The 12,427-nt window shown below is 43.3% G+C and overlaps 1 protein-coding gene across 1 annotated transcript in view; it reads left to right on the top strand.

Moving 5' to 3' along the window:
- Positions 1-3,270: 3,270 nt before the first annotated feature.
- CARMIL2 (capping protein regulator and myosin 1 linker 2) overlaps positions 3,271-12,427 on the top strand; it is a gene marked incomplete at its 5' end in the record, with an annotated part of 66,309 nt that continues 57,152 nt past the window's right edge. The window contains 3 exons of the mRNA XM_083370265.1: positions 3,271-3,310; positions 7,103-7,191; positions 10,379-10,429. Of these exons, the coding sequence (XP_083226391.1) occupies positions 3,271-3,310; positions 7,103-7,191; positions 10,379-10,429 (180 nt within the window). The remainder of the gene's footprint in view (positions 3,311-7,102; positions 7,192-10,378; positions 10,430-12,427) is intronic.

Here is a 12,427-nt window from a genome sequence, read left to right as displayed (position 1 = left end):
GAAGTCCACGAGTCATAAAAGCCAAGGTTGCCTACCCCTGGCGTAATCAATGTTTGGACTTTTCTGAATTGCTCCAGTGTTTTGCTTTGATCATTTTATTTAGAAAAACCTGGTGACGCAGAGTAGGATTGAAGCCGAGATGTCCTCATTCTAGCCATTGTCTATCCACTGCAAGATGAAGGCTTCTTCCGCATGTTTCCAACGAATACAGCCCTGAGCTTTCCTTGGCCAATTGGGCCCGCAATACTTGCTGACATCATCGATCCATCTTGTTTTAGGTCGCTTTCATGGATGCTTTTGATCAAGTGGGACCCATTCTATGACCTTGGCCCACCTGCCCTCAATCCTTGCTATGTGATCAACGTGTTTCCCATTTGAATTCTTTTACTCTCTTGATGATACTATACTTTTGTTTGTTCTCTAATCCACATGCAGGTCTTCCTGTCTTGTCTTGTAATGCGGAGCGTGTATCTTTCCATGGCTCTTTGCACTAAGATATTATTACAAGAATATTCTGGATCACTGACAGTTAATTAACACTGTTTTCTAAGGAGATTGAACCCTAAGTCTGAGCCTTGCAAAACTAGAATAAAGAATGTACGTTCCACAGATTTTATTCCCTGTGTGCTTTTTGCTATCGTTCCTAATTCAAAAAGGGTTGCATTTTTATGCTGTATTCGAAATCAAACAGAATTCTAAGCCTAGTAAGTAGTGCGAATTTAAGAGTGTTTGTTAATTTGCTAGTAACAGAAAATAAATACGCTCTCAGAAAAAGCTTATTTGTTTCTAAGAGTCATATTGTTGCAGAGCTTTGCAATAATTAAGTAACGGAAGATGAAGCTGGACAATAATCTTAATCTACTGCTTCATATTAGTTTATCATGTGAACTCCAGGCATTATACTGTAATTAATTCAATAAGAGTGGTTAAACTTTTCAGAGCTTAATGTGATCTTTGAGCCTAGCCTGTTCTGAGATTATGAGAAAACTTCTTCGGAGATTTCTCTTGACTCCCAAGTAGTCAAGATACTAAATGTTACCAGCCTTGGGGGATGGATTAAAATTCCGAGTTCACTGACTGTGCTGTTTGCAACTGAGCAAATTAAATATTCCATGTATCATCCATATATTGAGTCTCAGCAAATTTTTCATTAAATGTTGTGATTTCCTGTTTTGAACTTCAAAAGCAAGGTTTTGGTTTCTAAGCATATGTTACTAAGCGTGAAAAATAATCTTACTAGACCAGATCAAAAGGCCCTATTTTTTCTACATTCTATCATATTTGGTGGTTCTTGCATAACTAAGGCAAGGTAAAATTAATTAAATTCATAGAATGTATAAGCTGAAAGGGTTCTTCTAACATCTAATCCAGGGGTCTTCAAACATGGCTTTTAGACTTGTAGACTTCAACTCCCAGAATTCCCCAGCCAGCGATGCTGGCTAAGGAATTCTGGGAATTGAAGTCCACAAATCTTACAAAATTGCCGAGGCTGGACATCCCTGATCTAACATAAGGTTCAGTAGAGAAATTTATCTTGAGAGCTTCTGACCCTTGCTTCAAAATCTCCAGCAAAAGGGAATTCACGATTGTCTTAACAGACTTCCACTGCTTTAAAGAAAATTTACCATCAGCAAATTATTTGGTTTTCAGTCTGAATATTTCTTTTAAATTTATCCTGCCTTTGGTTTCAATAGAGTGGTGATTGGACCACTTGCATGCAACCACCTTTTAGAAAATTATAGATTTGTACAATACCTTTGCTCCTCTTCCAACTTAAAGGGGTCATTTCTTCAGCCATTACTCATACGGCCTGATTACTACAACCCCTCAGCATACTAAGTTTCCTCTGAACTTACTCTGGTTTCTCTATCCTTTAAAAGGTGGGGCCATGAAGTCTGCGGAGCTGAATGAAATTAAAACAAATTATGCATTGTAGGAAGTCTATAAAACAGTAATGAATTAATTGCCCTCCCGTATTGTTCCCAGAGCTTTTCTAGAACTGTCACACCCTAATTGTAGAAGCAGGTAGCTAGTGCTAACAGATTAACATCTAAAATGTTATCCAGAAATGGAGTACCAGAATGTACATACATACATGTATGTATGTATGTATAGAGAGAGGGGGGAGGAAGATAAAGTTTGTCATATTTGTTAACATCTCCAAGCAGAACTAGGAAGCCTCAAATTTAGAAGGATTGAAGCTGTTTTGTCAGTAATCCAGAGACCCACCAACCAGAACCCATAGTTTAAAATATTTTTAGCATTAAAGATTTCTGAATCCAGGTGTGAGTTTTGAGAATTAAACAGTCCAACACCAACACAACTATCTAGTTCCTGGTAAACTCCAGTTTTCACAAGGATATAGAAGTTTGTTAGCTGAGTGAAAATAAAACCCTTGGTGGTTTACTGGGGCGTTTGAACAGTTGGTGGATTCCAATCTGTTTTAGCTTAGTTTATATCCCAGATCATGGTGTAATTAGCTCCTGTATTCCTAAAAGGCAGCATGCCTATCCAAGAGGGGAGCATATGTAGTATTTTTTTCGTGGTTGGGAGGCCTTGCTATGAATTTGGCTTATCTTACAAGGGCAAAGTCTGGCTTTCCAGAGGCTGTTGAATTACCTCAGTAATTCCCCTCAGTAAGGAAAGAGGCTGGAACCTGTCGTTCAGCAATTTCTGGAGAGTCATTTACTCTTCCACCACTAATTGCCCTTGAAGCCTTCAACAGCTGGGGGAATAATAGAAGGCAAGGGTCAAACTTGGCCCTTTTATGACTTGTGGACTTCAACTCCCAGAATTCCTCTGCCAGCTTGCCTGGCTGAGGAATTCTGGGAGTTGAAGTCCACAAGCCATAAAAGGGCCAAGTTTGAAGACCCCTGGTAGAAGGCAAGGTTCAGTTTGCTGTTATGCAGGAGGGATGTGGTGCTTCAGAAGTCCTTGTTTCCATTCATCAAACGGGCTGCTTAATTAGTCATTTATCTTAATGCAATGAGCTGTTGACTTTGCATATGGTGTAGGTGGATAAGTAGCTTCCCACCTGTGGTGCTCTCCTCTCCTTATTTGCTCTTGCAAAATGCACCCTTAGTGTCTGGTTCCCTGCTCAGGGCTTACTTTAAGTTGAAGTGTCTGGAAGACAGGAAGAGGCATTTCAAGGTATGGGGAGGGGAAAAAAGGAGGTAGACAACACAAACTCTCCTCTTGTGCCTTGGTAACCTGCTGTGCCTGACGGAAACATCACTTCCTTCCAAGTAGGTCTTTGCAGAAGTTTAGAAGATGGCTGCCTCCTTCAAAGAGAGATCTGCAGAACTGCATGGTAAGCAAGTCCTTTTTTTTTGTCCTAGTCATCATGAGCAAAGAAGGCCAGGAGATGGCTACAATTACTCGTCTTCAGGAGGCTAGCTTAAGAAGAAAATCCTCTAATTTTTTGGTGTCCCCATTTGATCAACTCCCCAAAAACAGAGAATCTGAGTTTAGTTTCGAAACCGACATATTTGATGGGCTTATTTGTTAAGAAGTGTGCTTGTGTGTGTGTGTGTGTGAGAGAGAGAGAGAAGGAAGATGAGCAATTTAATTAATTGAAGTTAATTGAAGTCCATTTCTAATGTTCAGAAATGTTGGTTGATGTTGGTTTCTCTTGTATTATACAGCTGATAACTAACTCTGTAGATTTAACTGGTTAGGTTCTCTCCATAAAATGTAAATGAACTAGAACAATATGAAGGTTATCAGTTCAAGGCGGCCAAAATTCAGATGATCATTAGATGGCACTAGAGAAATAATTCCAACTCTTTGCTGCTGGCTAGTGGTCATCTGGATTTTTGCAACCTGGCTCCAATAGCTCCAGGCAATTCAAATTTTCTACCTCTGTCTCTTATGCGTACCCAGGCGCTTGGGCTTCAGCCTTCAACAGCTCCCAGAGAATCTCAAAACAGATAGACTCCAAAAGACTTAAGGCCAATTTCATAGTCACAAAAGGTATTTTAAGTGCAATCTCTCCCATAGAAAATCTTCTGCTGTAGGATAACATCCAATCGTCCAACAAAACGTGGTAGCGGAAAAAGAAATTGTAAGCAGTGTGCCAATTCCCTTTGATTGACAATGGTTAACATTCACTTGCATAAAACAAAGAAAAACAGGATATGGTCAATTACATCATCAGTTTGCAGCAGTTTTTACATCTTATGGTTAAATGAAGACACACAATAGACTGATAGTTCTGGAAAGTCTAGAAAGAAGCTCATGATTCAGATGGATCCCACCCTACAGATGTTTCAGATGACCTTTGGCTAGGATGGGTATAATCCTTTTCAAGGACTGGGTGTGTTTTGATTGCTACTGACTGTGCCATCCTTGTGTCTTCTTTTATTGCTGTACTATTTTATGTTTTCTTGCGCACCACCCAGACTCATTGAGAATCAGGCAGTGTACAAACTGAATAAATCAATATGTTTCAAAAAATAAAAAAGACTCACCAGATCAAGGCATAAGTGGCAGGGTTCTTATTTATGTTTTCTGACAATGCCGCGTGCTAACAGAAGGGAAAGAAGATAGCTCAAGATTTGTAGGCCAAAATTGAACCTGCCGCTTTTTTATTTTCCTTTTTTAATTTTGCACATGTAATTGTTTGAATGCAAATTACATCAGCCTGAACATTTGCAAGAATGGATTTATCTCTTCCCCATCACTGCTGTTACCTTGGGATGAGTTTTACAAGATACATGCAGCAGATAAACAAGATTTGGGCTGGGCTTGCAAAATGCATTTACTTGGTTCCTGAATTTAAATCACACGCTGTATCATTGTATCCTACTCTTTCTGAATGAACTAAGTTGTACAACCTGCTAAGTCATACGTAAAAGAACAGTTGTGCAAAGGCAGATTTTGGATCTTGAACTTACTAGGCTGAGCACAGTTAAACCACAGCACTATTCAGAATACAGAATAATACCGTTCGAAGGGACCTTGGAGGACTTCTAGTCTAGCCCCCTGCTCAAGCAGGAGACCCTATACCATTTCAGACAAGTGGCTGCCTAGTCTCTTCTTAAAAGCCCCCAGTGATGGGGGCACCCACAACCTCTGAAGGCAAGCATTATTCTTCCTATGAAAGTTCTGAGAACAGTGGCTCGTACCTTCATGACTGCCTAATTGGGCTGCTGCCGCATGGATCTACCTGATCTATCTTTGAAGACAAGTTGGAGCTTCAGGTGGATGAGATGCAGCAGCAGAAGTTCATTCTTGGTTCCTTGTCAGCTTCTGAGCTTGATGCAAAATGCACCTCTTTCTCAACGGTGCAATGTTCCTCATCTTTTTTTTCAAAAACATGTGTGTGTTTTTTTGTAGAAGTCAGAATGCCACGTGAGTTTTATCTTTAAAGTCAACTCATTTGGCCAACTTTCAATGGCTGCTGGAATAATTTGGAATAATTCTTCCTTTGGAACAATCCTTCCACTTCTCTGAGATCACGGAGAACAGGGACCGGTTTCGTGGAGAGAAGGTCTTCCGTGGACTGGAGGCTGCGTGGTTTTGTGTGCTGCCTGCATCTCGCGGATGGGGCTTTGGTTGTTTGTGCGGACCAGTTGCTGGCATGCTGCGGCCCGATACTGGTCCACGGATCGGGGGTTGGGGACCCCTGCTTTAGAGTTTCAACACACACACACACATTTAAGACCTAGAGATATGTTTTCTCCATGGTAGCCCTAATGCTGTACAGCACCTTGTCCTGGAGATACACCTGACCCCCTCAGTGTTGACCTTCCACAAGGTCATTTAAATCATTTTATTTTGACATCCTTCCAAAGGCTGGTGTTTGGGCATTTGGTTTATTTTCTTTAAATGGCTGTTCTATGTCAGGTCTTGATTATATGCCAACTCTTGGAGTTGGGCAGCATGCAAATAATTGTAATAAGTAAAATATCTATCTAAACAAGAAGAGGGTTTTCCAGCCCATTGGCTCATGTTCTCTGGTTACCTGCAAGCCTGGACACCTGATTTAATCAACCACAGTTAAAACAATGTAATGGCTTACCACCCAGCAAGAACTGGAAGGATGAATTCTGCAATCTTTTGTAATCCATACTGATTTCTGCACACCTGAGGATTTTGGTTTACACTACGGGCCAGGGATCTTCAAAGTTGGCCCTTTTATGACTTGTGGACTTCAACTCCCAGAATTCCTCAGCCAGCGCGCATGCTGGCTGAGGAATTCTGGGAGTTGAAGTCCACAAGTCATAAAGAGGGCCAACTTCGAAGACCCCTGCATTAAGTGAATATCGGAAGCCAGCTAGGAAGATTACAAATGTGATCACGTGAACCCAGGACACTGCTACCAACATAAAAACATGGCAGTTGCCAGTGCCCAAATTTTGATCACGTGGCCACAAGGGACGCTGCAACAACCATAAGTGTGAAAAATGATCAAAAATCACCTTTTTTCCCCAGTGCCGTTGTAACTTCGAACAGTAAATTTAGCTCATTCTTCTAAGCCAGACATGTCAAACACAAGGCCCGGGGGCCGGATCCGGCCCGCAAAGTGGTTTCATGTGGCCCGCGAAGCCATCCTAGAAACAGTGAGGGAACGGCCCCCACTGCCTTGGCCCTGGCCCAGAGACCCTCTTTCTGCCAGAGACCCTCAGATCTGTCCCACTCCTGCCCAGGCCCCCATAGGCGCCCTTGATGGGAACGATGTAGAGCTGGCCACGCCCACCCAGTAGGCCATATGCACTCTAGCCACACCCATCCAGTAGGCCACGCCCACCCGGCCCCCTGAGGGCATCCACAATGCTGATGTGGCCCTCAATGAAATTGAGTTTGACACCCCTGTTCTAAGCCAAATTTCTTTAGTATTAATTTCTCCCTATATTTGATTTCAAGTCCTACTAGTTGAACTTAGTTTTCAGGAGGGCTGATGAAGTTGAAGGCCCAAATACGTGGAGACCCACATTACCTACCCATACCATAAACTAGCTAACTTTGAGTAAAAGTCAATGCTGGATCCTCCCCTACAGCAGCAAAGTAACCTTTTCTAAGAAGCCTTTGGAGGTTTCAGCTATTGTTTATTTATAACAGTTCTCCCAGTTCTGTTTATCCCTTTATGTTTTTTTTTCAGGAAGCATCACTAATTTCTTAGGGACGCAGGAGTTTGTCTTACTGGATGCTCAGTTCCACATCAAGTCCAAAGTAGAGGAAATTGTCCTGGTATGTATGTGTGGTTTATTTTGCATGATCTGTCAGTTTGATGTATGTGTGGGTGTAATTCCTGTGCGGAAACAGACAACAACACCATGGACTTTGAAGTCCTTGAAAAAAATCATTTTTGATTGACAGCAGGGATGTATTACAATTTTAACAGAAATAATGAGTGGGAAAAAGCCCATTTGCATTCCACTGTTTGATGCTTATTGCAAACTGGCACTTCCGTGTGTTTGCCCATGCATGTAATACATGCTCAATGTGAACATGTGCGCAAGAAAATCCCCAACTTACGATCATAAAGGAGCCTGAATTTTCCATTGTAAGCCATGACGTTCATACGTCAAGAGACCTATGTGGCTAGACCTGATTTTATGATTTCTTTTTTTTTGCAGTGATTGTTAAGCAAATCAGTGTATTCCTATCAGTGTTTTTTTTGCCAGAAACCAGCTGAAAAGACTGAAATCTGGCAAAAAAAAACAACATTGTAAATTGTGGTCATGTGATTGTAGCATGCTGCAACTGACCATAAAATTTAACCACTTGCCAAGCACCCAAAATATAGTCATGTCACACAGTGTGTGTGTGTGTGTGTGTGTGTGTGTGTGTGCGCGCGCGCGCGCATGTGTGTGCGCGCACACAACCATAGGAACTCCAGGATCAGGTGTCATAACATCAAATGGTGGTGGTGATAGGTGTCATAACCTCAAATGATCACTAAATCATTAACAACATCTGTAGACTACGCAAATGAGACAATCACCCAGCCCCCCAAAGGAACAAAAAGACCCAAGCAATCAGCACCAGCAATCAGCACCCAGATCAGCATAGATTAACTCCAAGGATAACACCAGACCAACAATCAGGTAAAGGATACCCCCAAGCAAGAAACTGCCAAAGAAGCCCAAGCAAAGAATCTCTAAGACCACCCCCACCAATACTGACAGGGCAAGCCACCCGCGCATAAACTGACGGCAAACGGCACTCCTTACTAGCACTGACGAGGTTACCTAGTTGGGTAATGAAATGTCTGAAAGCAAGCAAGCAAGCTCAGAGAGCACCAAGGACCCCTCAGTTCTCTTCCTCCTCCTACTCCTCCTCCTCCTCCTCCTCCCTCCATAAACCCCACTCCCTTCTAGCACTGAAGATGTTCTCTGGTTGGGTCATGAAACATTTGCAAGAAAGCAACCAAGCTCAGAGAGCACCAAGGGCCCCTTAGTCCTCCTCCTCCTCCTCCTCCTCCTCCTCCTCCTCCTCCTCCTCCTCCTCCTCCCTCCATAAACCCCACTCCCTTCTAGCACTGAAGATGTTCTCTGGTTGGGTCATGAAACATTTGCAAGAAAGCAACCAAGCTCAGAGAGCACCAAGGACCCCTCAGTTCTCCTCCTCCTCCTCCTCCTCCTCCTCCTCCTCCTCCTCCTCCTCCTCCTCCTCCTCTTCCTCCCCTCTCCATAAACCCCACTCCCTTCTAGCACCGAAGATGTTCCCTGCTTGGGTCATGAAACATTTGCAAGAAAGCAACCAAGCTCAGAGAGCACCAAGGACCCCTCAGTTCTCCTCCTCCTCCTCCTCCTCCTCCTCCTCCTCCTCCTCCTCCTCCTCCTCCTCCTCCTCCTCCTCTTCCTCCCCTCTCCATAAACCCCACTCCCTTCTAGCACTGAAGATGTTCTCTGGTTGGGTCATGAAACATTTGCAAGAAAGCAACCAAGCTCAGAGAGCACCAAGGACCCCTCAGTTCTCCTCCTCCTCCTCCTCCTCCTCCTCCTCCTCCTCCTCCTCCTCCTCCTCCTCCCTCCATAAACCCCACTCCCTTCTAGCACTGAAGATGTTCTCTGGTTGGGTCATGAAACATTTGCAAGAAAGCAACCAAGCTCAGAGAGGACCAAGAGCCTCTCATGCCAGCCCTGAGCTACAAATATTCTCCTTTACTCCGGTCACTAAATCGATTGTTAAGCAAGAACCACCTTCTAAATACAGATTATTACAAAGCTTACTCTCTCGTTCAGAAGGTAAGGGGGTCCCCAAAACACCGCGCTGTACTTCTCCAGATTTTTGTAATGTGGAACAGTATTTGCAAAGTTCAAACATCCAGAGCTTAAAGCATTTACAAGGGACCCTAGCAGATTTTACATGGAAAGTTTTAAGCAAAGGCTGAACCAGCTCAGACTGGTATCCGACGTAAAGGGAAATATCGTGCCTAATTAAAACAAAGGGAAAGCTCTTCGTGCAGCCAGATCCCTTTCCAATTTGACTGCAGTAAATTAGAGAAGAGGATTTGCATGGAGACATTTGAATCTTCCTCCAGTGGCCCCACGTTGTGAGTCACACCATGCTCCAATTGTATCTGCTCACAAGGAGCCAATTAGATGAACACAATAGCTCATATGCTACTGAGCTGTATATATTATGGAGATACGGTATTAGGAAATATCACCTCTTTCTCAGCTAAGACTTTTAAGAAGTACCGAGGAATACTATGTTATATCTGTTCTCATTTCACTACTCAGAAAAAAAATGGGCTGGTGATGGTGGAGATCTTTTTTACCAAAGCATGTTCAGCGCATAAAGCAATTGCGTATGCCGAGCTCTTTAAATCAGTGTTTCTCAACCTTGGCAGCTTGAAGATACGAGGACTTCAACTCCCAGAATTCCCCAGCCAGCATAGCTGAGAAACACAGCTCTAAATCATTGAACCTGTCCCTTATCTGGATTTTAAATGCTGGCTTAATTAATATTCACAGCAATCTTATCTCATTTATTTCCTGCTTCAAAAATGGATCCAAACTGCAGGGTGCCATAGATCGGTTCTTTTCATAATGCTTGTCCTGCCATGTGGTATGTCTTGTTTTAGAGGGTATGAAGTAGATAATCAACTCCACTGCCAGTGTGTTTACATGTTGCAAGTCTTCAACCCTTTGTGGATGTTGCATAGGAGTTTCCCTGTCAAGTCCTGGTTGATGTCAAACATGGAGACCAACCTCAGCTTCATTCTACTTGGCTCTCTTTTCTTTTCTTTTCTTTTCTTTTCTTTTCTTTTCTTTTCTTTTCTTTTCTTTTCTTTTCTTCTCTTCTCTTCTCTTCTCTTCTCTTCTCTTCTCTTCTCTTCTCTCTCTCTCTCTCTCTCTCTCTCTCTCTCTCTCTCTCTCTCTCTCTCTCTCTCCCTCTCTCCCTCTCTCCCTCTCTCTCTCTCTAGGTTTTGATGCCTTGGCGAGCATTGGTGGTGATGGCAAAGCTTCCTCTTAAGGTATTTTAAGTCCTATTTTGTCCTTAGCATGACTGACTTAGCTACTCTTTTCTTAGTATAGTCCAGGGGTAGGCAACCTCGGCTCTTTTATGACTCATGGACTTCAACTCCCAGCTATGCTGGCTCAGGAATTCTGGGAGTTGAAGTCCATGAGTCATAAAAGAGCCGAGGTTGCCTGCCCCTGGTATAGTCCTATGCAGCCACCTGCAGAAATGCAGGTGCTGGCCCTATTATTAGTCAGGTGATCAATACAGTATCGGTTTGCAACAGTGGTGAATATCTGTAGCTCAGGTGTAGGATGAGGGAGAAGGCACTTGTGGGTTGGTTTCCAGAAGTTTTGTTATCAGGCTAGGCAACATCTTCAGCGGAGTTTAGGGGATGTCAGTGCTCTGTTTATAAAGGCGTTGTGTGGTCAGCAGGTCTTGTGATGGGTCAGATGTGGGTATGTCAAGTGAGGGTCTTGTGATGGGTCTGGTGTGGGTGTGAAGTTAGGGTCTTGTGATGGGTCAGGTGTGGGTGTGTCAAGTGAGGGTCTTGTAGTGGGTCTTGTGATGGGTCAGGTGTGAGTCATCAACGAGAGTCTTGTGGTGGGTTTTGTGATAGGGAGGTGACACTGACTCCCCCTAAACTCCGCTAGAGATGCTACCTAGCCTGGTAACAAAACGTTCAGAAACCAACCCACAAATTCAGAGAACGAACCTTCACCCTCAGTTAACAGAATAACGGAATTGGAAGGGACCTTGGAGGTCTTCTAGTCCAACCCTCTGCTCCAGCATGAAACCCTATGCCGTTTCAGACAAATGGTTGTCCACTCTCTTCTGAAAACCTCCAGTGTTGGAGCACCCACAACTTCTGGAGGCAAGTCGTTCCACTGATTAATTGTTCTGTCAGGAAGTCCTCAACGTACAGCCATTCTTTTAGTGACCAAAGTCACAGCAGAGCTGAAAAAAGTGACTTATGACTGGTATTCACACTTATGACTGTTGCAGCATCCCCAGGGTCAGGCGATCAAACTTTGTGCACTTGGCAACTAGCGTGTATTTATGACAGTTGCACTGTCCCCGGAATTATGTGATCATCATTTGTAACCATTCCAAATGGCTTCTGATAAGCAAAGTGAATGGGGATGCCAATTCTCTTAACAACTCCATGATTCACTTAACAAATGCAGTGAGTTGTTTACCAGCTGTGGCAAGGAAGATCATGAAATGGAGCAAAAACTCACAACAACTGCCTCGCTTAGCAACTGACATTTTGGGCCCAATGGACGATCACTTGACTATGAGCCAGCAGTGTGCATCAGCAACCAAAAAAGCTAATACAGTCCTGGGTTGTATAGACAGAGGCATAGAATCAAGATCACATGAAGTATTAGTACCACTTTATAAAACCCTAGTAAGACCACACCTGGAATACTGCAGCCAATTTTGGTCACCATACTACAAAAAAAGATGATGAGAGTTTGGGAAAAAATCAGAGAAGAGCAACTAAGATGATCAAAGGCCTGGAGGCCAAAACATATGAAGAACAGCTACAGGACTTGGGCTTGGCTAGTCTAAAGAAAAGAAGAAATAGGGGAGACATGATAGCAGTGTCCCAGTATCTGAGGGGCTGCCACAAGGCAGAGGGGGGCAGGTTATTCTCCAAAGCACCAGAGGGAAGGACGAGAAACAATGGTTGGAAACTGATCAAACAGAGAAGCAACCTGGAATTAAGGGGAAACTTCCTGACAGTGAGGACAATCAACCAGTTGAACAGCTTGCCTCCAGAAATCGTGGGCTGGAGATCTTTAAGAAAAGATTAGACAATCACCTGTTTGAGACAGTGTAGGTTCTCCTGCTTAAGAGGGGGGCTGGACTAGAAGACCTCCAAGGTCCCTTCTAGTTCTATTCTATTCTATTGTCATGAGTTGGGAACTACCTGTATAGGTTTCAGCTTTCTCTTTAAAATGTTTAGCTCTCTGCTTGTTATGCCAAATGCATGCGTGGAATAACACTC

The sequence above is a fragment of the Vipera ursinii genome, assembly GCF_947247035.1.
Source record: "Vipera ursinii genome assembly, chromosome: 10".
NCBI lineage: Eukaryota > Metazoa > Chordata > Lepidosauria > Squamata > Viperidae > Vipera > Vipera ursinii.
This window is presented reverse-complemented; position numbering and strand designations above follow the sequence as displayed.